Below are 22158 nucleotides of genomic sequence, written 5' to 3'. Positions count from 1 at the left end.
ATGTTTTCGGCACCAAATCGCATATTTCCCGATAAAATATGGCAGATGGAAGTAAATAACGTCTACAAAGGTGATATTTCACAGTAATAAAGAAGTATTTGGTTCATAATTGGGTCGTATGGGGTAGTATTGGGTGGTATTGGGTAGTATTGGGTCATAGTCACGGCAATTCGGTGATGTTTTCGGCACCAAATCGCATATTTCGCGATCAAATATGACAGATGGAAGTAAATAACGTCTACAAAGGTGATATTTCACAGTAATAGAGAAGTATTTGGTTCATAACTGGGTCGTATGGGGTAGTATTGGGTAGTATTGGGTGGTATTGGGTAGTATTGGGTAGTATTGGGTAATTAGACGCGCCGTGAAAATCATTACAAACATTTCTTAGATAGCGAAGTTTTGATGCTGCTGCTGCAGAGCTGACGCGATTTTTTTTTGAAACTTTTAAGGTTCACACCAAGACGCAATGCAAGGACAATATGAAGAAATATCGACGTTTATGTGCTCTTCTAATTATCTCAATGATAATTTTATGTTTATTGCATTATTCGGGAGACTTACATTTTCTGTATAAGACGTTTTTAATTCCTAAGCATTGGATCTCAAGCGACACAGATATGGATGGAAAGGTGATGTGTGTTTACGTGTCCACTCCAATAATTACCGTCGATACAGATTTAAAAGAGATAATTCTATTATATCCAAAAAGCAAACTGTTAAAAAGCATAATGTGAAAAATCACGAATAAAAATAAGTTGACATTAGATATAAAACGTAAAGTACAACTTGAAATTATATAGTATTGATTTTACACTGCACGTGATGTAACTCGAATTTGACAGTATGATGTTAATATTTATTTACACATCATATATATTTCTAAGGCCTATAAAAATGGAACCTTGTTAAAGGTTAGTCCGGAAATAAGAAATATCACATCTGTACAACTTATATATTTTATTTCAGACTCACAGTGTAAGTCTAGGAACTTTTGACCCATCATCTTATTTACAGCAGCCATCGATATTAGACCAAAAGGATCCATTCCTGAATCATGCATTTAACATTCTCAAAAGTGATGATGTTCCCTTTGACCGCTCACTACCTGACAGTAGGAACACGAGGTAAAGTGTTAAATCTATACAGTAGCCCAAACTAACAAGTATCCTCCCGTGTTCCGTTTTCGACGGTCATCTGTTTTCGACGGTCGTTTATTTCCGGGTCGCGCGCGCGCTTGCGGGTCATATCAGGGGTCACAGAGGTTATGTTTTGATGCCGGCACACTTGCAACAATTCTAAAAAAAAAGTTCGGAAAATGATGATCCGTATGGTAAGTAACTTCTATTTTTACCGCAATGTAGTGTTTAAATCCCGTTTTACATAACTCCAAATTTAAACCCTGTTTAAACCCCTATAAAACCCATTAAATCAACATAAAAAAAATTTGTGACTTCTCGTCTGCTTTGCTATCATTCTGCTCCTTCGATATCACGTGACAAATGTGGGCGGAGTCTCAGTTCGGATAAAAAAAAGTATGGAAGCCTTGAGACGTCAGCTTAACATGGCGTACGCGATTTGCAGGATTTTATTTCTCTTTCGTATCCACATCACTGTTGATAATAAGTCTATTTTATTTATTCAGAGACATAAATAAATGGTCCCTTTCCCTTATTTTAGGTAAAAAATCCAAAGAGAGGAAAATACAGATCAAAATATGACCCTGAAGCATTAACTGATGCATATATTGCAGTTATGGAGACGGGCATGGCCGTTCAAAAGGCAGCCAATATGTTTGATGTGCCAATTACTACGCTGAAAGATAGGGTAAAAGGGCACATCAAAACAGATGTAGTTAAATCTGGACCATCGCCACTATTTTCCCAGGAGCAGGAAGCTATGCTTTCCAGGCACCTCAACACAATGGCGGAATTGGGATATGGTTACTCAAGAATGGAAACAATTAACTTGGCAACAGATTATGCTATTAATTTGGATCTTCGCTCAAAGGACAACCCTTTGAGTCTGCAGTGGTTACGCAACTTCCTGGACAGATGGCCAGAGCTAAAGGTGAGGAAGCCACGAAGTCTTGAGGCAGCCAGAGCGAAGTGTGCCACGGAGCCTGTTATTGAGAGGTATTTTAAGGAGCTTGAGAACGTTCTTAATAAACACAACTTTAAGGAAAGACCAAATGCCATTTACAACCTGGATGAGAAAGGCCTCTCTACTGATCACAAACCTCCTAAAATTGTCTCAGGTGTTGCCTATAAGCCACAGGCTATAACATCAGGAAAATCCCAAACAATAACAGTAATTGGGGGAGCCAACGCTTCTGGTAATCAGGTCCCACCATTCTTTATTTTTCCTGGGAAACGTTTGCTGGATGGCTTGATGGAGGGAGCTACTCCAGGAGCAACGGGTACCGTAAGTGACTCTGGATGGTCAAACACAGAAATCTTTCGACAATATGTGCAGACACATCTCGTGAAGTATTTGCCTACACGGTCTCCAGAGTCCCCAGCCTTAGTGTTGTATGATGGACATAAAAGCCACATTTCAATCGGCCTGATTGAGTGGACACAGAGGAATCATATTGTATTGTTTGTCCTTCCTCCACACTGCAGCCATCTTCTGCAACCTTTGGATGTCAGCTGCTATGGCCCCTTTGAGACAGCATGGAATGCAGCATGTCATGGCTATTTACGGCAGTCAGGCGGGAAGGCCATTACCAGGTATGAAGTGTGTAAAATTGCATGCAAGGTCTACTCAGCAACCCTCACACCTTCCAACATCCAGTCTGCCTTTAAGAAGTGTGGGATTTTCCCCTTTGATCCAAAAGTGATATCCGATTCCCTTGTTGCTCCATCTCTGTCTTTTGCCAGACCAGACGCATCTGATGAATCACTTGATTCATGTAAAACCAAACACATTGCAGGTACTGGTGAACAGTTCTTGGAATCCAGAGGGGGAGTAATTTTAAAGAATGTCAAGGCTGCTAAAGTCAGGAAAACTTTAAGCCGTGTAGTTGCAGGCAAGCCAATAACGGACAAAGACGTGGTACAGAAAATCAAAGATCATATCGAGTCTCAGGCTTCCAACAAACGTAAAAATTCTACTTCTAATCCTGTTGCTGGAACCTCTGGACACGTCCCACAGAAAAAGACAAAGAAGCCGTCTGCCAAAAAAGCAGTAACATCTAAAGTTATTCTGCTTGATTCTGATACAGATGATTCTGAACCATCCGACGAAGAAAAGTGCTGCGTCTGTGGTAAATTTTGCCCAGAAGAAATGAAACGCCTTCCTTACATCAAGTTCGCAAAGTGGGGTGAATGCGAGGATTGTGGTCGCTGGGTGCACTTGCAGTACTGTACAAGTATTAGGGTCATCAGGCGTGGTGACAATTTCTTCTGTCCCGATTGTACCAGAAAGAGGGCAGAGCAGTAGCTTTTTCTTGCTATGCAAACAAAAATAAAAACCCCAAAAAACTTTAAAATGTTTTCAACTGTTTTAAATAACTTTTCTGTGTTATTTGTTGGAGTTAATATGATTTATTGGTCTTGAACATATATAGTTGAGCAGTTCACGTTGGCGTTTACTTTTTTACGGTCTTTATGGGCCACCGTACCGTTGAAAATGATGACCGTCGAATTCTGATGACGTAGTACGCACGCACACATGGTAAGCAGTCGCCATGTTTGTTGACATTATCGCTAGCTGTATTTATCTAAGTTTATCGATCTTTTGCAGAATTATGGAGATAACGGTAAATAATATTACTGGTAAGACTTGGAATAAAATATATTTGACTTGATCCGTAAAAAGCGATTTTGCTCTTACACCGTCGAAAACCGATGACACCAGGGTACAATACTGGTTTTTGAAGAGATATTCTTTTTTCTGTGATTGAGGAAATAAATTCTTTTACAAAATATTTCTCTTTTCAGATGCAAGCCACGACCATTTTCAGACCTTCCAGCAACATCAGTGATTATTTCTTATTACAATGAGGCACGATCTACATTGTTAAGAACTGTTGTAAGGTTTGTAGATCATTTTATTGAACTTTGAAAAGAAGTATTTTTCAACTTAAAATAATTCAGTTTTTAAAGTCACCACACTTAGTTTTGCAGTTGCACTTTCCCGGTACCTTTTTTTTTTATCTGACTATTTTTATCAGAGTTATAAAAACGTGTTGACCATAACTGGATAGTGTTCACCTACTGGTAAGATTACTTAAAAATGTTTATCCAGACGTTTTTATGGGAGTTATGCCCCTTCTCTGATTTCTGTTTATAAATATTGTCTTAAATTTAGTACCGCTACTGACCATCTTGACCAGTATTTATGAAACTTGCGTAACATGATGGGCACTTTGTTCAGTTTGATGCCCCTGTACAACTAGAACTGTAAGCCGACCACATGTCATCTAAAATATACACTTGATGGATATCCCCCAAAATGGAATCTTGATATAGGTCCCTTTTGCGTATCAGGTTCAACCAGTTGAAACGGTTGAACCTTGAAATAAAACGGCAGGCACAGATTTGAACAGAGGCTGACCTCGGCAATATTTGGCGGGGTCAGACATGCCTGACCGAAACTAAAATGACTTTTGCTAGTTTGCGTTATTTCTTTATAAAACAAGTTCATGCCACATGTAGATTTTAAGATACATTATATATTTAAGTGGATGCGTGAAAGAAGGCATAATGTTTTTGATATATTGTTATTTTATTCTCCAAAAATGCATTTTTTAGCTCTGCCTATATATATAGTTTGGTCCAAGTGTGTTAGTTTGTTGTGGAATATTTCTGCACTACCTGAACCGTTTCAACTGGGATACACAAATGAAGCCATAATGCTTGTGGGAGTTTATGAGCATAGGGTGAAAGTTTGGTCCAAAGTGTCCAGGTATACAATATTTGTAACCCATTTGAACCTACTAGTATATTGTGTGTCTGTTTGTAGCGTTTTGAGGAGGACCCCTCCAGAACTAATCAAGGAGATTTTGCTGATTGATGACTTCAGTGATGATGGTATGTAAGCAAGATGTTTGTTATTCTGTCTTGAAATACACAAAATGATGAAAGTGATTTTTTTGAGACATTATTCTAGCAATGCGGTCTGTGTAGCATATAAAAAGTAAAATCAATAGATTTTTGAAAATATGATATGAAGTTGTAGGACCTTGAATTACAATATGTGAAACCCCAAAAAGTCATGTAAATTAGTTTGATATGTAGGGGAGTCACTCATATCTTTCAGTTGAAGTTGGCCGTTTACTTCCGGAGATACCGAAAGTTCAAGTTTTCAGGAACAAAAAACGAGAAGGTAAGAATAGTTAATAATGTTAGAAAAGTACTGTCAATTTACGTATTATATTTAAGTTTTCATTTGTGATTACAATTACATGTTTGAACTTTTTAGCTAAATCTGTTACCTACAAGATGATTAACTCAACAACAATGTGTGTTTATGCAACCTCATCCCATGTTTATTTTGTGCCAGGCTCAGAAAGATGAAATGTGTATTGAAAGGCGAGCTCTCCTATCACCTTTTTCCAAAAAAATCTTAACACACTTACAAACAAGAATATTGTCATTGACTTACATACTTTTTCTATAAGATACTGTACGCCTCTGTGGATTTATTAATAATAAAATGTTCTTTTTGCTATTTTACAGAAAAAAAGGTCCTTGTAAAGATAATGAGTTGAATTTCTTTATTTTTATAGGAAAAAATAATTTCTGGGAAAATTCAGCCTTATGATGTGTGTAATATAATGTCTTCTGACATGAAACTTAATGGAGAACAGAACCTGGTATTGTGCTGTATTCTGTATTCTTGTGTTATATGTATTAAAGGAGATAACCTTCTTTCTTCCTTCTGTTTATCATTTCTCTTCCCTGCAGGTCTGATCAGATCACGAGTGCGAGGTGCGAATTTAGCAGGGAGTGAGGTCCTGACCTTTCTTGATAGTCACTGTGAGGTCAATGTTGGGTGGTTGGAACCGCTGCTCTTCAGGATAGCAGAGGTAATTGTATGTACTGTTGTTGTACCCTCGACAACAAAGCAAGGAAGGACATATACTGGAATTAATTCATCTGTCTTTCCAAAGATCCTCAGTCCCTATATGTCTCCCTTGAAACTTGGTTGAACTATTTTATTTAAATGTAATGTGTATTTAGTGTTCCAATCAAATAATTTTTGACAGAGTTATTGCCCTTTTTACACTCTTTCCAGGGGTCATAGCAATCTTTTGCAAGAATCGCAGAGTATTTTTGTCATATCTCCCAGTGCCCCATGTTGGGCACCAATGTAACAGAGGTCAATATTTTTTCAATGCCTCGCTAGGAGTCGAACCTGGGACCTCTGGTTAACTAGTCTTACACTCTATCGAATGAGCCAAAGAGAAATTCTCCCTAGCTGATTAACCGATCACCCCAGTGATGTTTCAAGACATTGCACCTCTTACAACATTGGAGAAACTGTGAAAGGTGTTTTAACACAATCTAAGTACAACCTGTATTTATTTAGATACCTGAGGAGGGGGAATATTTCACTGGGAGAACATTTCCCAGTGTATTGTGATCTAAACTTTAACTTGTTTTAATTTACCATTTTTATTCAACAATAAGCCATTGTCTGATAATAAGACCATCCGTATACTTGCATATTAGAGTTCAATAGAAATGCAAACAAATGCTGTTTTGTTATACTGTTATGAGCCCACTCCTTTATTGAGTCAGCAATGATCTTTTGGCCCCTGGTGCATATTGAAAAATAAATACAGTGCTAGCCAATTTTATATGAAATGTCTCCTGTAGTCACCGAAGGCCGTGGTGTGTCCTGTTCTAGATGTGATAAATACTTCCACGTTTGACTACATTGCTGCTCCACACACACCTGTGGTCGTTGGAGGTGAGTTTTTATTTATACAATTCTGACCACATCTGGTATGTACATACATAATAAGCAAGTGCCAGGCTAAGTTTGATACCCAGGGTGATTCATGCTACACACAATTAGTGAGGTAACTTCATTCTGATTATTTAATTGCAATAACTTTGGTAGGAAATGACTAGCTAGTACTTTACCAGGGCGACATATAGAAATTTGTGTTTAAAATTAAGTCAGAAAATTATCCCATACGGAAACCCAATAATCATTTTGCACTGTTTTTGAAAATTCACCCCCAAAGAACACTGGTTCACATGAAATTCCAACTTACTTGTAGAATTTGATTGTTTCAATTTGTTATGGAAAAAAGTTATGCATGTCAATATTTTTTTTAGGATTTGATTGGGGATTGAATTTTAAATGGGAACCTCCTGCTCAGTCGATGGTGTTCAGACCAGAAGACCCTCGGAAGTAAGCTTTGTCCTTAAATTCAAAATATACCTTACGTTATAGAGTTTAAAATGAGAATACATATGTAATATGATATTTGAACATTTTCAAAACGTCACCAGAACTCATCAAGTAGTCGTAGTCAAAATGTACTAGGTGTACAACGATGGTACCTGACATGTTTTACAGATATACTTGTCCACACATTTGTTACAGATGCACTTAAGAATTGAACTGTTTTTGTATAGTATTTATGATCTATTTGAATGACATAGCTTTGCAAGCAAACAACATAATGCGCGCTAGCGCATTATGATTTGTTTGCTTGCAAAGCTGTGTCATTCAAATAGATCATAAATATCATACAAAAAACAGTTCAATACTTATATTTACGTTTTCTCTGCCTCTTATGTTCTTTTTTAACTTATAATTTATAATTCAAATTAAAAATGCCCGCCTTATCGACAGTCCACACAATTTCGTTCAATAGTTTGAACAGCGTATTGTCGCGTGCTGATTGGCAAACAAAGTAGTACTTTGACATTTTAACAAACACTTCAAATTTATTCCACAATTTAGTATCAATACAATTGCGTATGATATGTCTATAGGGTGATTCCAGTTTTTCAATAGAAATCTGAGCTGAAAGTTAGATTTGAAATTGTTTCGATTTTCCCCCGGAACAAATTTCGCGCATGGATAAATACAGTGAACACCGTGAATGGGACCTTGACCTCCACGAGGGAGTTAATTTTGGAAGTTAATGCAAACTTTTCTCTTTGCTCGTTTTGTGAAGAATCCAGGTGTGAATGTATTTGTTGATTGTATGGGAACCCGACAACAGTCGGTAGATTCTATAACAGCATCGTTATTTGACATGTCGTCTGAAACTGAGGAACCGTGGATCCGAGACGCGTGAAACTGATAGCGTTTGAAGTGAGTGATCTTGCGACGGAGCACAGGTTCGTTAAAAATGTCTGAAATGACGAATGATTATATGTGCTGTGACTCATCAGTAGGTCTATAGAATATGTGTATTTCAGACATTTATAACGAACCCCTGTTGATCAGTGCAGTGTAACAGACGATATTTCTGATAAATTGCATGAGCGTTAAAATTGTTTCCATTGCCGGCATTGGTGATTTCAACCGATGTGCATTTTGTACGATATTGCAGACCTTGGTCTTGTTTTCGTTGTAATAAAAGTTTTTTTTTTATTTTATTTTTTATTTTGCACATAAATTTACAATGACACAGCGATATTTCAGCAGCCGTCATGTTTATTTACATTGGATATTGTAGTTCCGGTCAGTGTTGTAATTAATACGCTAAGAATTGTGTCTCGTGCGGCATGGTAATTATGTCTCGTGCGGCATGGTAATTAAAGTCCCATTAACGACACAGCTCTCAAAGAGGCTATATAGTGACAATGCCATGCAAATGTAAATATACAGCTTTGAAGTACATTGTATAACGATATTCCCTCAATTGGAGAAAATAACATAATTGTTACAAACTGTATTGATTGATTGTGTTACAGAACCGCTGTGATGGCTGGGGGCGTGTTCAGTATCAGCAGGTCCTGGTTTAACAAACTGGGCAAGTATGACCCTGGAATGGACATCTGGGGTGGAGAAAACTTTGGTGAGTGATGAGTGATGGAAAGAAAACTTAAATGTCAATTCATTGCACTCATGTACTTGTAGATTTTTGCTTTCCAATTACAGTACTATAGTTACTTGTCATGTAGACACTTTTCTGTACCTTCTTGATTTACCATATTTATCCGGCAATAAGCCCATGTTTGGCAATAAGCCTGTGCTTGGTAATAAGCCTACCAATATATATTGCAGTTAGGAAGAAATGCCAACCAAAGCTTTTTCATTGTCGTGTAATAAGTGCATCCCCTGCTATCAGTCAGAGATTATGTGTTCCCCAACCCCAGGCTTATTGCAGGATATACACGGTATAGTTCACAGAATTTCACAAGTCAAATGTCTGTTACTCTTAACAAGTTGTTTCAACAGAATTTTCATTAATTAAACAATTTTCAATGATGTATCTGCTTTCAGAACTTTCCTTCAAAGTTTGGATGTGTGGGGGTGAAATTGAAATCGTGCCTTGCAGTCGTGTTGGTCATGTGTTCAGGAAGAGACATCCGTACGAGTTCCCAGATGGCGATACCAACACAGTTATCAGGTAGACGATTCAGACCCAGTGGCCCTCTTGTGTTTACAAATAACAGAATACAGAGCTGTTTCCGTCATACTCTTACTTTAGCCCCTTCCTCACAATCTCTGATATGCCAATATGCAGTGCTACTTAGAAATACATGTTTTTCAAAGAACATTTACTGAAGGGAAGAGTTGATGTACAAATTCATGATTGCGGTAATAGAAATGATATGCCTGGAGTGCTAAAAGAAGTATATGCAAATAAACGTACCTACTTATTACATTATTTTATGTGATTGCATGTTTTCCTTTGACAGGAACACTCGCCGGGTGGCCGAGGTGTGGATGGACGAATACAAACGATATTTCTACAAAATGAAGCCGTCGGCCAGGATGAAGCCATTTGGAAAGTACGTTTCATCTCCTTCAATAGCTTAGTCGTTCAGTGGTCTTGATTTTACTTACTTGAATTTTATTTTTAAATTGATTGTCTTATTGTATCATTAATACTTAACAGAGGAGTGAATTTTCTCAAGATTTCATTGAATTGCAGTCATGTGAATTGGAAGAGTTCAAATTTGTCTTTAGGGGTGAAGGAGTTAACATCTGAATACTAAATACAGGGTATTTTTTGTAGCAACAGTAAGTCGGCAGATTCAACATGACCGTGATTGTTTTCTTGTGAAGGAGCACCAGATTTAATTTAATTTTGAAACTATGAACTCATTACATGTTTACTGAATGAACTACAGTTTTTTCCTAAGGCTATGTTATTGAAATTAACTCCGGAAAAAATTAACATTTCATACAGTTTCAGAAAAAAATGCCTGTCATGCATTTTTTAGGTCACTTGAGCAAAGTTAGGTCACCTGAGCTTTGCTCAAGTGACCTATTCTAATCGCCTTCCATCCGTCGACGTCCGTCGTGCGTAAACATTTTACATTTTTAACTTCTTCTCAAGAACCAGTGGATGGATTTTTTTCAAACTTGGTCAGAATCATCCTTGGTAGATGAGGCTACAAAATTGTAAAATTGGGATTCCTACCTCTCTCCCTGGGGTTAGGGCAGGGCCCAAAAGGGAAAATTAACCAATATTTCAAAAATCTTCTTCTCCAGACTCAGAGGTACTACAGTCGTTTTCTTTGCATGGAAAGAAAGATCATCAGGAGCTTTATTTAAATTGTAAATTTCAGGACCCCGGAGCTATGCGTTCTCCCTTGGGGAGGGTGTAAAGTTTACTATAGTTTATAAAGGGAAACAACACTTTCGGGTATATTTTAATAATTTTCTGTAGGAAATTATTCTTACTTGGTGAGAATTATCATTGGAGGAAGATGGTTTTAAATTGTAAAATTGGGATTCCTACCCCAACTTCAGGGTGGGCCCCAAAGGGAAAATTAACCAATATTTCAAAAATCTTCTTCTCCAGACTCAGAGGTACTACAGCCAATTTCAGTGCATGGATAGAAAGATCATCAGGAGCTTTATTGAAATTGTAAATTTCAGGACCCCTGAGCCATCCATTCCCCCTTGGGGAGGGGATAAAGTTTACTATAATTTATATAGGGAAATAACACTTGGGTATATTTTATCCATTTTCAACAGAAAATTATTCAAACTTGGTCAGAATCATCTTTGGTGGATGGAATATTACATTGTAAAATTGAAATGTCTGCCCCATCCCCAGGGGCTAGGGCGGGGCCCCAAAGGGAACATTCATCAATATTTTAAAATTCTTATCCTTTGATTACATGACAAGTATTGTATTTCACTTAGTTCACATGCTGATTTCCACATCACATCTAAACCATAAAATAAAGATACCAGTATCTATGATATAACTCAGGTGACCGCTAAGGCCCTTGGGGCTCTTGTTTTGATATTAAGAGGTAGAAAAAAATATAAATTTTATGTATTAAAATAAAGTAACTTGTTTGATATTATCATTTTTAGCTCGCCTATTCGGAGAATAGGGGGGCTAATGTAGTCAACCTGGCGTTTAAATTTGAGGTTAAAGTTTTTTCCAGACAGTGTTGGATCATTACACTCAATACACAGTTGTCTAATATGAGTTCAAGTCATTTATATCGAGTGTAAGCAATGTGCTGGACCATATTTTCATATTTTAGGGGCCAAAAACAGGACCTGGTTAAATATTTTGGGCAAGGTTTTTTTGTGTAGTGTTGCATCACCACCATCAATAGGCTGTTGTCTGTTATAAAGTTTGAGTATTTATGTGGAGTGTAAACAATGTGCTGAATTGTATTTTCATTATTTCAGGGGTCAAAACTGGTTAATTTGACTCGGTTAAAGTTTTTGGGCACCTTTTTTGGGCAGTGTTGGATCGATCACCACGATCATTACTCTGTTGACTATTTCATTGACTAAACATTACTAAGGGACCTGAAAATATGTTGGCGGTAAGTGAGGTGGCAAATGAAATGACGGGCATTATATCGAGGTTTTACTGTACATTGGTTTCTTTTGATATTTGCTATTTTACAATATAAATCACCAATAGGAGAGCTATGCTGTTCTTCAACAGCTCTTGTTTAAAAAGCAAGTTTTATTAGGTCAATATTTTACTTTAAACAACTTCTTCTCAATAACCGAAAGGCCCAGGATACTGATAAAATGAATGACCTTGACCTGTATTCGAGGTCACATTTGTTCAGATATATAAATGACCTAATCTCGTTAAAAAAAAAGGTCTAGGGTGGTGATATTTGGCAAGTGGCATGCTGAAATGAATGGCTATAAAGTTTATTCAACTTAATGACATTGTTCGAAAATCAAGGTCACATGGGTCAAATGATTCAAAATCTTTTAACCTGTTGTTTTGAATGACTTATAGTCATAAATACTGATATTTAGGTTTCAAGTGTGAAATTGATACCAGGTCAGCGATGCGGGCCCATTAGACCTCTTGTTGCTTGTTTATGCGGTATCAATTAATCTTCAATTTTTGTCAAACTTGGTGGGATGTTTCATTACCTGAATGTTGATGTTTAATTGTCCAGTACTGTGAACCATGTTTTATTGTCCAGTACTGTGAGCCATGTTTTATTGTCCAGTACTGTGAGCCATGTAATATTGTCCCCATGTTATATTGTCCAGTACTGTGAGTCATGTTATATTGTCCAGTAATGCGAGTCATTTATATTGTCCAGTACTGTGAGCCATGTTTTATTGTCCAGTACTGTAAATCATGTTTTATTGTCCAGTACTGTGAGCCATGTTATATTGTCCAGTACTGCGAGTCATGTTTTATTGTCCAGTACTGTGAGTCATGTTATATTGTCCAGTACTGTGAGTCATGTTTTATTGTCCAGTACTGTAAATCATGTTTTATTTTCCAGTCCTGTGAGCCATGTTATATTGTTCAGTAATGTGAACCATGTTTTATTGTCCTGTACTGTGAACCATGATTTATTGTCCAGTACTGTGAGCCATGCTTATTGTCCAGTACTTTGAGTCATGTTTTATTGTCCAGTACTGTGAGCCATGTTTTATTGTCCAGTACTGTGAGCCATGTTTTATTGTCCAGTGCTGTGAGTCATGTTATATTGTCCAGTGCTGTGAGTCATGTTATATTGTCCAGTACTGTGAGTCATGTTATATTGTCCAGTACTGTGAGTCATGTTATATTGTCCAGTACTGTGAGTCATGTTATATTGTCCAGTACTGTGAGTCATGTTTTATTGTCCAGTACTGTAAGTCATGTTTTATTGTCCAGTACTGTGAGCCATGTTTTATTGTTCAGCACTGTGAGTCATGTTTTATTGTTCAGTACTGTGAGTCATGTTTTATTGTCCAGTACTGTGAACCATGTTTTATTGTCCAGTACTGTGAGTCATGTTTTATTGTTCATGACTGTGAGCCATGTTTTATTGTCCAGTACTGTAAGTCATATTTATTGTCCAGTACTGTGAGTCATGTTTTTTTTTAACTTTCAGGATATCTAACAGAAAGAAGCTGAGAAACCAATTAGAGTGTCAGTCATTTGCTTGGTACATCAACAATGTATATCCTGTACTTAAGTGAGTCAATCTGTTATATCAACAATGTATATCCTGTACTCAAGTGAGTCAATCTGTTATATCAACAATGTATATTCTGTACTAAAGTGAGTGAAACTGTTACATCAACAATATTTATCCTGTACTAAAGGGAGTCAATCTGTTACATCAACAATATATATCCTGTTCTAAAGTACATCAATCTTGTACATCAACAATGTATATCCTGTACTAAAGTTAGTCAAACTGTTACATCAACAATATATATCCTGTTCTAAAGTGAGTCAAACTGTTACATCAACAATGAATATCCTGTACTCAAGTGAGTCAAACTGTTACATCAATAATATATATCCTGTACTAAAGTAAGTCAATCCGTTACATCAACGATGTATATTCTGTAATACAGTGAGTCAAATTGTTACTTCAACAATATTTATCCTGTACTAAATGGAGTCAAACGGTTACATCAACAATATATATCCTGTACTAAAGTATAACAATCTGTTATATCAACAATATATATCCTGTACTAAAGTACATCAATCTGTTACATCAACAATGTATATCCTGTACTAAAGTGAGTCAAACTGTTACATCAAAATTGTATATCCTGTACTAAAGTGAGTCAATCTATTACATCGACAATGTATATCCTGTACTAAAGTGAGTCAAACTGTTACATCAACAATGTATATCCTGTACTAAAGTGAGTCAATCTGTTATATCAACAATGTATATCCTGTACTAAAGTAAGTCAATCTGTTACATCAACAATGTATATCCTGTACTAAAGTGAGTCAATCTGTTACATCAACAATGTATATCCTGTACTAAAAGTAAGTCAATCTGTTACATCAACAATGTATACTCTGTAATAAAGTGAGTCAAACTGTTACATCAACAATGTATATCCTGTACTAAAGTGAGTCAATCTGTTATATCAACAATGTATATCCTGTACTCAAGTAAGTCAATCTGTTACATCAACAATGTATATCCTGTACTAAAGTGAGTCAATCTATTACATCAACAATGTATATCCTGTACTAAAAGTAAGTCAATCTGTTACATCAACAATGTATACTCTGTAATAAAGTGAGTCAAACTGTTACATCAACAATGTATATCCTGTACATCAATCTGTTACATCAACAATGTATATCTTGTACTAAAGTGAGTCAAACTGTTACATCAAAAATGTATATCTTGTACTAAAGTGAGTCAATCTATTACATCAACAATGTATATCCTGTACTAAAGTGAGTCAAACTGTTACATCAACAATGTATATCCTGTACTAAAAGTAAGTCAATCTGTTACATCAACAATGTATACTCTGTAATAAAGTGAGTCAAACTGTTACATCAACAATGTATATCCTGTACATCAATCTGTTACATCAACAATGTATATCTTGTACTAAAGTGAGTCAAACTGTTACATCAAAAATGTATATCTTGTACTAAAGTGAGTCAATCTATTACATCAACAATGTATATCCTGTACTAAAGTGAGTCAAACTGTTACATCAACAATGTATATCCTGTACTTAAGTGAGTCAATCTGTTATATTAACAAAGATGTATATCCGGTACTAAAGTGAGTCAAACTGTTATATTAACAATGTATATCCTGTACTAAAGTGAGTCAATCTGTTATATTAACAATATGCATATCCTGTACTAGAGTGAGTCAATCTGTTATATTAACAATAATGTATATCCTGTACTAAAGTGAGTCGATCTGTTATATTAACAATATACATATCCTGTACTAAAGTGAGTCAATCTGTTATATTAACAATATACATATCCTGTACTAAAGTGAGTCAATCTGTTATATTAACAATGTATATCCTGTACTTAAGTGAGTCAATCTGTTATATTAACAATGTATATCCTGTACTAAAGTGAATCAATCTGTTATATTAACAATGTATATCCTGTACTATAGTGATTCTTTTTGCACCTATCAGTAAGATTATTATAATCTACTTGTTGATGATTAAAACTAATATGTCTAATGAAGTGATAAGTTCTGATTCAAGTGTCGGCGTTGATTAAGATTCACCAGGGAAGAAGGAAACTGCTGTATGTCTTTGTTTCACCGTATAAAGGCTCTTCTTTCTTCCCTCACCAGGCCACCAGTTAGTGATGAAGTACTGTTTGGTCAACTGAAACAAGGAGACCTCTGTCTAGATGTGGATACTGGTCATGTACCAATTATCACCATCCTCAGTCCCTGTGATGCTGATCGTCAAAGTCAGGTAATGTCTCAATAATCACCATCCTCAGTCCCTGTGATACTCAGTCGGGCTCTGATACTGACGAATCAAGTAAGAAAATGTATAACTAGGAGCAGTCACGGAAATATTGTTCATATAAATAAAAGTGGTTGAAAGAAGGAACATTCTTTATATAACTAGAGGTCGTGGAAATATGGAACATTGTTTTATTGAATTTCAGCAGTGAAATATCAGGAATTATCCATTCATTAAAAATTAGATCCTTTTTAGCTCACCTGCCGTACTGCGGCGTCCGTCAACTTTTTAGCTCACCTGAGCTTTATTTAGCTCAAGTGATCTATTGCTATCCGTCGTCGTGTGTCGTCCGTTAACATTTTACATTTTCAACTTAAGCTAAAATACTGGCAAAGGGATTTCATTAATATTAAGTGGGAAGGTTACTGACATCTCACTGACCAAGTGTTGTTATTTTTCGGGTCGATCAGAAATCCAATATGGCCGCCATTGCCGCCATTTTGAAAAAGTATTTCAAACTTAAAATCAAGTTCTACTGGGCAGATTGAACTGAAACTTAATAGGAATGATCGACTCATAGTCCTGACAAAGTGTTGTTATTTTTCAGGTCAATCAGAAATCCAATATGGCCGCCACGGCCAGCATTTTGAAAAACTCTCAAACTTAAAGTCAAGTTCTGCTTGGCCAATTGAACTGAAACTTGGTAGGAATGGTCGACTTATGGTCCTGACAAAGTGTTGATATTTTTCGAGTCGATCAGAAATCCAATTTCACTGCCACGGCCGCTATTTTGAAAATAACTATTTCAAACTTAAAAACAAGTTCTAATAGGCCGATTTAACTGAAACTCGGTCTAGGAATGATCAGCTTATGGTCCTGACAAACTGAAGTTAACGTTATACTTAACTATTTTGTACTCAAATTGGTACATATTTCAACAACAAAAATAAATACTGTAGGACTCAGGTGACCGTTAAGGCCCATGGGCCTCTTGTTCTTTTGAAGAACTGGAGGACCTGAGTCATGATATTTGGCCAGTAGGTACCTGGGATGGAGTGCTATAAAATGTCCTCATTAAAATGTCCTTGACCTACTTTCAAGGTCACAGGGGTCAAATATGTTAAAAACTTCAAACAACGATATCCTTAGAACCATTTGGACTAGAGTCATGATACTTGGGTATTTTTTGTAGACCAGCAGTGTGAATTTTTCTTAATTACAGTAATGAGGTCAAAGGTCAACTTTAAGTGCTAGTCAGGGGTCAAACAACATGGGTTAAATGCTTTAACAATCTTCTTCTCAAGTTCCATAAGGCCCAGGGTCATGATATTTGGTCAGTAAGTACCTGGGATGGAGTGCTATAAGGTTTCCTCATTAAAATGACCTTGAACTACTTTCAAGGTCACAGGGGTCAAATATGTTAAAAACTTCAAACAACAATATCCTAAGAAGCATTAGGTTTAGAGTCATGATACTTGGGTATGTTATGAAGACCAGCTGTAAATCTTTTTCTTAAAGTCAACTTTAAGTACTAGCCAGAGTCAAAGGTCAACATGGGTTAAAAGCTTTTTAAAACATAAGAACCGTTTAAGAGATGTTAAAATGTCTTGTGTTCTAGTTATTAAAATTAGTCAGAAGTTACCCATATGTCAGTTTCATGTAACAAAAGAAACAGGTGAGCGATACAGGACCTCTGGGCCTCTTGTTAGTATTGTCCAATCAGAAAAGTACTATCAATTAACTGGCTTGATTTTCAGTTTCAAGTTCAGAATAAGAGGTTGTTTTGGTACACTTTTGCAGCATACAGTATGGTATTTACATCAATACACAATTGATATCATTAGCTCACCTGCCCAAAGGGCAAGTGAGCTTATGCCATGGCGCAGCGTCCAGCGTCTGTCAACTTTTCCTAAAAATCGCTACTAGTCATCGCTACTTCTTCTGTAGGAATGAAAGGATTTGTTCCATATTTGGTCTGAAGCATCCTTGGGTAAAGGGGAACGAATTTTGTATAAACCGTGGGTCTGGCCCCTTAGGGGCCTGAGCGACAGGGCCCAATAGGGGAAACATAATAAATTCTTTAAAATCCTTCTTCTCCTTCTGTAGGAATGAAGGATTTGTTCCATATTTGGTCTGAAGCATCCTTAGGGGATGGGGAACCAATTTTGTATAAACCGTGGGGCCCAATAGGGGAAACATAGCAAATTCTTTAAAATCCTTCTTCTTCTGTAGGAATGAAAGGATTTGTTCCATATTTGGTCTGAAGCATCCTTGGGTGAAGGGAATCTAATTTTGGATAAACCATGGGTCTGGCCCCCCAGAGACCTGAGGGGCGGGGCCAAAAGGGAGCAATTGCTCTATATTGATTTAAGCGCCTTCTTCTCTGGAACTAAGAGATGGATATCAACCATATTTGACTGGAAGCATTCCTCTGTAGTGGAGATTCAAAATTGTACAAATGGTTGGGCTAACCCTCCAGGGGGCTGATGGCTGGGTCCAAAAGTGGGCAATTTGGCTATATTGCTATTAATGACTTCTTCTGTAGAATTATGCCATGGATATCGATCATATTTGGTCAGAAGCATTCATGGGAGGCAGGGATTCAAAATTGTACAAAAAAAGTTTATTACTTGGAAATGGTTGAGATCCCCTAAGTACAACCATATATACAATTGTGGAATATAAAGAGAAGTATGCACATTTGCTTCCAGGATGGCCTAGGGTCATGCCCCACCCTTTTAGACATAGTCCCTTGGTGATAACTCTGAAACGGTTGAGATCACCACCCCAGAACTATGTATACAAAAGCTTGGCATAAAGAGACAAAAGTAGTCATGGTATTAGAATAGACCCTGGGGTCTGACTGAACCCCTAGGGACCTAGTTTCTTAGTCACAGCTTGGAAACAGTTGAGATCCCCACCCTATAACCATGCATATATACAATTGCTGAGTATAAAGAGACGAATGCACATATGCTTCCAGGATGGCCTTGGGGTCTGCCCCAGCCTTACAGACTTAACCCCTGGGTCATAACTTTGAAATGGTTGAGATCCCCACACCAAGACTATAAATACAAATGCTGGAAAAAAAGAGACGAATGCAGTCATGATATTAGAATTGATCCTGGGGTCTGGCCACAACCCTAGGGTTCTAGTTTCTGAGTCACAGCTTGGAAACAGTTAAGATCCCCGCCCCATAACCATACATTAAATTGCTTGGTATGAACAATCTAATACTGACATACTACAAGAATTGGCATTGGGGTCTGGCATATTCCCTTGGGTCTCATTTGGAGAATATTTTGCCATGATTGCTTAGATATCCAGGTGAGCGATTCAGGCCCTCTGGGCCTCTTGTATTTAGCTCGCCTGCCCGAAGGGCAAGTGATCTATATGAGCTTATGTCATGGTGTTGCATCCGTCGTCCATCCGTCCATCGTCCGTCTGTCTGTCGTCTTCCTTTAAACAACTTCTTCTGAAGAACGAACAGGCATAGAGCCATGATATTTGACTGAAAGCATTGTTGGTAGGAGCTCGACAAAGTTTGAGAACGAAAATGACCTTGACCTACTTTCAAAGTCACAGGGGTCAAATGTGTCAAACTCTTCAAATGACTTCTTCCGATGAACTGAAAGGTTTAGAATCTTCATATTTGGCTGATGGCTTCCTGGAATAGAGCCCAACAAAGTTTGAGAATGAAAATGACTTTGACGTACTTTCAAGATCACAGCGGTCAAATATGTCAAATGCTTCAAACGACATCTTCTGAAGAACTAAAAGGTATGAAATTATGATATTTGGCTGGTGGCTTCCTGAGATACAGCCCGACAAAGTTTGAGAATGAAAATGACCTTGAGCTACTTTCAAGGTCACAGGTGTCAAATATGTCAAAAACATCAAATGACTTCTTCTGAATAATCGAAAGGCATACAATTATAATATTTGGCTATTGGCTTTCTGGGATAGAGCTCACCAAAGTTTGCAAATGAAAATGACCTCAACCTACTTTAAAGGTCACAGAGGTCAACAACATTTCAAAGGATTTCTGAAGAACCAAAAGGAATGGATTCATAAGATTTGGCTGCTAGCTTCTTAGGATAGAGCTAAAAAAGTTTGAGAAGGAAAATGACGTTGACCTACTTATAAGGTCACAGGGAAAAATAACCAAAAATGTTATAATAATATTTGGCTGGTAGTTTCAACAGATGGAGCTGACAAAGTTCGCGAGTGAAATATTTGTAGTGCAATATAATATTTAATGAGAATATTTTGCTATGACTGCTTAAATATTCAGGTGAGCGATACAGGCCCTCTGGGCCTCTTGTTTTGTTTGGAAATCTTATCAGAAAATAGCTGCAAATGGCAGATTGCATTAAGGAACCATTCAAAATGGCTCTCTGCCTTGTTGTCGAGCGTTATATTATTATACAGGTATGTAAATAAGGTATACTGATTTCTATACTTAGGAATGGTCATGGAAGAAGAGAGGAGACATAACAAACAATGGCCTCTGTCTGACGGCCAATCTAGAGACAACCCACAGCTACATACTCGCCAAATTCTGCAGCCAGGATGAATCTCAGGTACCAATCATCACGAAGTATTAGATAAAAGTGGACAGTATTGTAGATCAGTGGTAATAGACTCAAAGTATTGTAGATCAGTGGTATTGTAAATTAATTTTCAAAACTTTGTCGTTGGAATATTCATTGATTATAAAATGTCACAGGGCATTAATTGTGCTCTTGTTTTCAAACAACTGTGTATTCCACTTGATTTTCATACTCTATTTTGAAGGTTATTCTAGGAATATTCAACAGAATGTTCATTAAAATGCAAACAGAGTTGTTTCAGGAAAACACAAACTCTGTCTGCAATAAAGTTATAAGCTTATGTCTACAAAAATTATGTACCAGAAAATATACTGTTTGAATGTTTTCAATAGAGAACTAAAATCACAATCTCAACAAGTTTTTTATTTTTATTTTTTGCCCTAACTGTGGAAAGCCATTCTTTTTTTCCGCCAAGGTCAATCATGTTTCACGAGGACAAAGCCCGAGTAAAACACTATTAATCAAGGAGAAACAAAGAATCGTGATTCCCTACTGCATTGGCAACTAATGTTATATTATGCCGATTTTTTTTTTGATTTTTATTAAAAACAATAACAAAATAGTAAATATGATCAGGTTGACGCGTCATTATAGTCATTTACTCCCGTCATTTGGGACTAGGTTGTGGTGGCCCTTGCAAAGTTTTCAAGAGAGGCTCCAAATAAGGGAAATATGTGTGGAGGTGACATGATGCTGTATTGCCCTGTCATGTGAACAGTATCATCCAATCTCTGTTATGAAGATAAGGTTGTATAATAATTCCTAAAAGGACCTTGCAACAGTAGTAAGATGAGGAACAGTACAGAGAGTGAGAATAGACCGTAGTTTTAATTATTCCTTGTTGTTCTTTATCTTTCCAGATTTGGACAGAGCATCAATCACAAATTGTCCACAAACCCACAGGTCAGTGTATAGATGCTCATAAAGCTGACATTGGTCTTGTTCTAGCAGAGTGTGATCCCAATAATGGTCAGCAGAAGTGGATACTTCCAGCCAAAGGTCACCTTCACAGTAGAGACTTGTAACATGAACATGATGAGATGATAGGCTGGTACCTTGATCAATGTGTTCAGCAGATGTCTTGGTCAGTGTTTTGAGCAGATGTCTTGGTCAGTGTTTTGCGCAGATGTCTTCACTAGTGATTTGAGCAGATGTCTTCACTAGTGATTTGAGCAGATGTCTTCACTACTGATTTGAGCAGATGTCTTTGGTCAGTGATTTGAGCAGATGTTTTGGTCAGTGTTTTAAGAAGATGTCTTTGTTAGTGTTTTGAGCAGATGTCTTTGTTAGTGTTTTAAGCAGATGTCTTTGTTAGTGTTTTGAGCAGATGTCTTTGTTAGTATTTTAAGCAGATGTCTTGGTCAGTGTTTTGAGCAGATGTCTTCACTACTGATTTGAGCAGATGTCTTCACTACTGATTTGAGCAGATGTCTTGGTCAGTGATTTGAGCAGATGTTTTGGTCAGTGTTTTAAGAAGATGTCTTTGTTAGTGTTTTAAGCAGATGTCTTTGTTAGTGTTTTGAGCAGATGTCTTTGTTAGTGTTTTGAGCAGATGTCTTTGTAAGTGTTTTAAGCAGATGTCTTTGTTAGTATTTTAAGCAGATGTCTTTGTAAGTGTTTTAAGCAGATGTTTTCATTTGTGTTTTGAGCAGATGTCTTGGTCAGTGTTTTGCTCAGCAGATGCTTTGCATTGACAGATATAAAATATTTGTGTGCTAAAAACTGATGTATGTTTGGG

General features: G+C 37.0%; 1 protein-coding gene across 1 annotated transcript; it reads left to right on the top strand.

The window, feature by feature from the left end:
- Window positions 1–400: 400 nt before the first annotated feature.
- Window positions 401–21454, top strand: LOC110464078 (polypeptide N-acetylgalactosaminyltransferase 16-like). The gene is made up of 15 exons (XM_021519111.1): window positions 401–632; window positions 970–1127; window positions 3945–4040; window positions 4969–5036; window positions 5266–5331; window positions 5913–6034; window positions 6828–6921; window positions 7296–7371; window positions 8892–8995; window positions 9424–9550; window positions 9843–9935; window positions 13482–13565; window positions 15687–15813; window positions 20274–20390; window positions 21281–21454. Exons 1-15 carry the CDS (start codon window positions 483–485, stop codon window positions 21443–21445), a joined length of 1647 nt encoding a protein of 548 aa, XP_021374786.1. The 5' UTR covers window positions 401–482; the 3' UTR covers window positions 21446–21454.
- The last annotated feature ends 704 nt before the right edge of the window (window positions 21455–22158 follow it).

Source organism: Mizuhopecten yessoensis, unplaced genomic scaffold, assembly GCF_002113885.1.
Source record: "Mizuhopecten yessoensis strain PY_sf001 unplaced genomic scaffold, ASM211388v2 scaffold10955, whole genome shotgun sequence".
NCBI lineage: Eukaryota > Metazoa > Mollusca > Bivalvia > Pectinida > Pectinidae > Mizuhopecten > Mizuhopecten yessoensis.
Note: the sequence above shows the minus strand (reverse complement) of the source record. Positions and strands in the feature narration are given on the sequence as shown.

Coding starts and splice junctions, on each gene's coding strand:
- LOC110464078 (XM_021519111.1), top strand. CDS start 483: ATGAAGAAATATCGACGTTTATGTGCTCTTCTAATTATCTCAATGATA. Junction 6,922..7,295: donor CACACCTGTGGTCGTTGGAG/GTGAGTTTTTAT, acceptor TATTTTTTTTAG/GATTTGATTGGGGATTGAAT. Junction 15,814..20,273: donor ATGCTGATCGTCAAAGTCAG/GTAATGTCTCAA, acceptor TTCTATACTTAG/GAATGGTCATGGAAGAAGAG.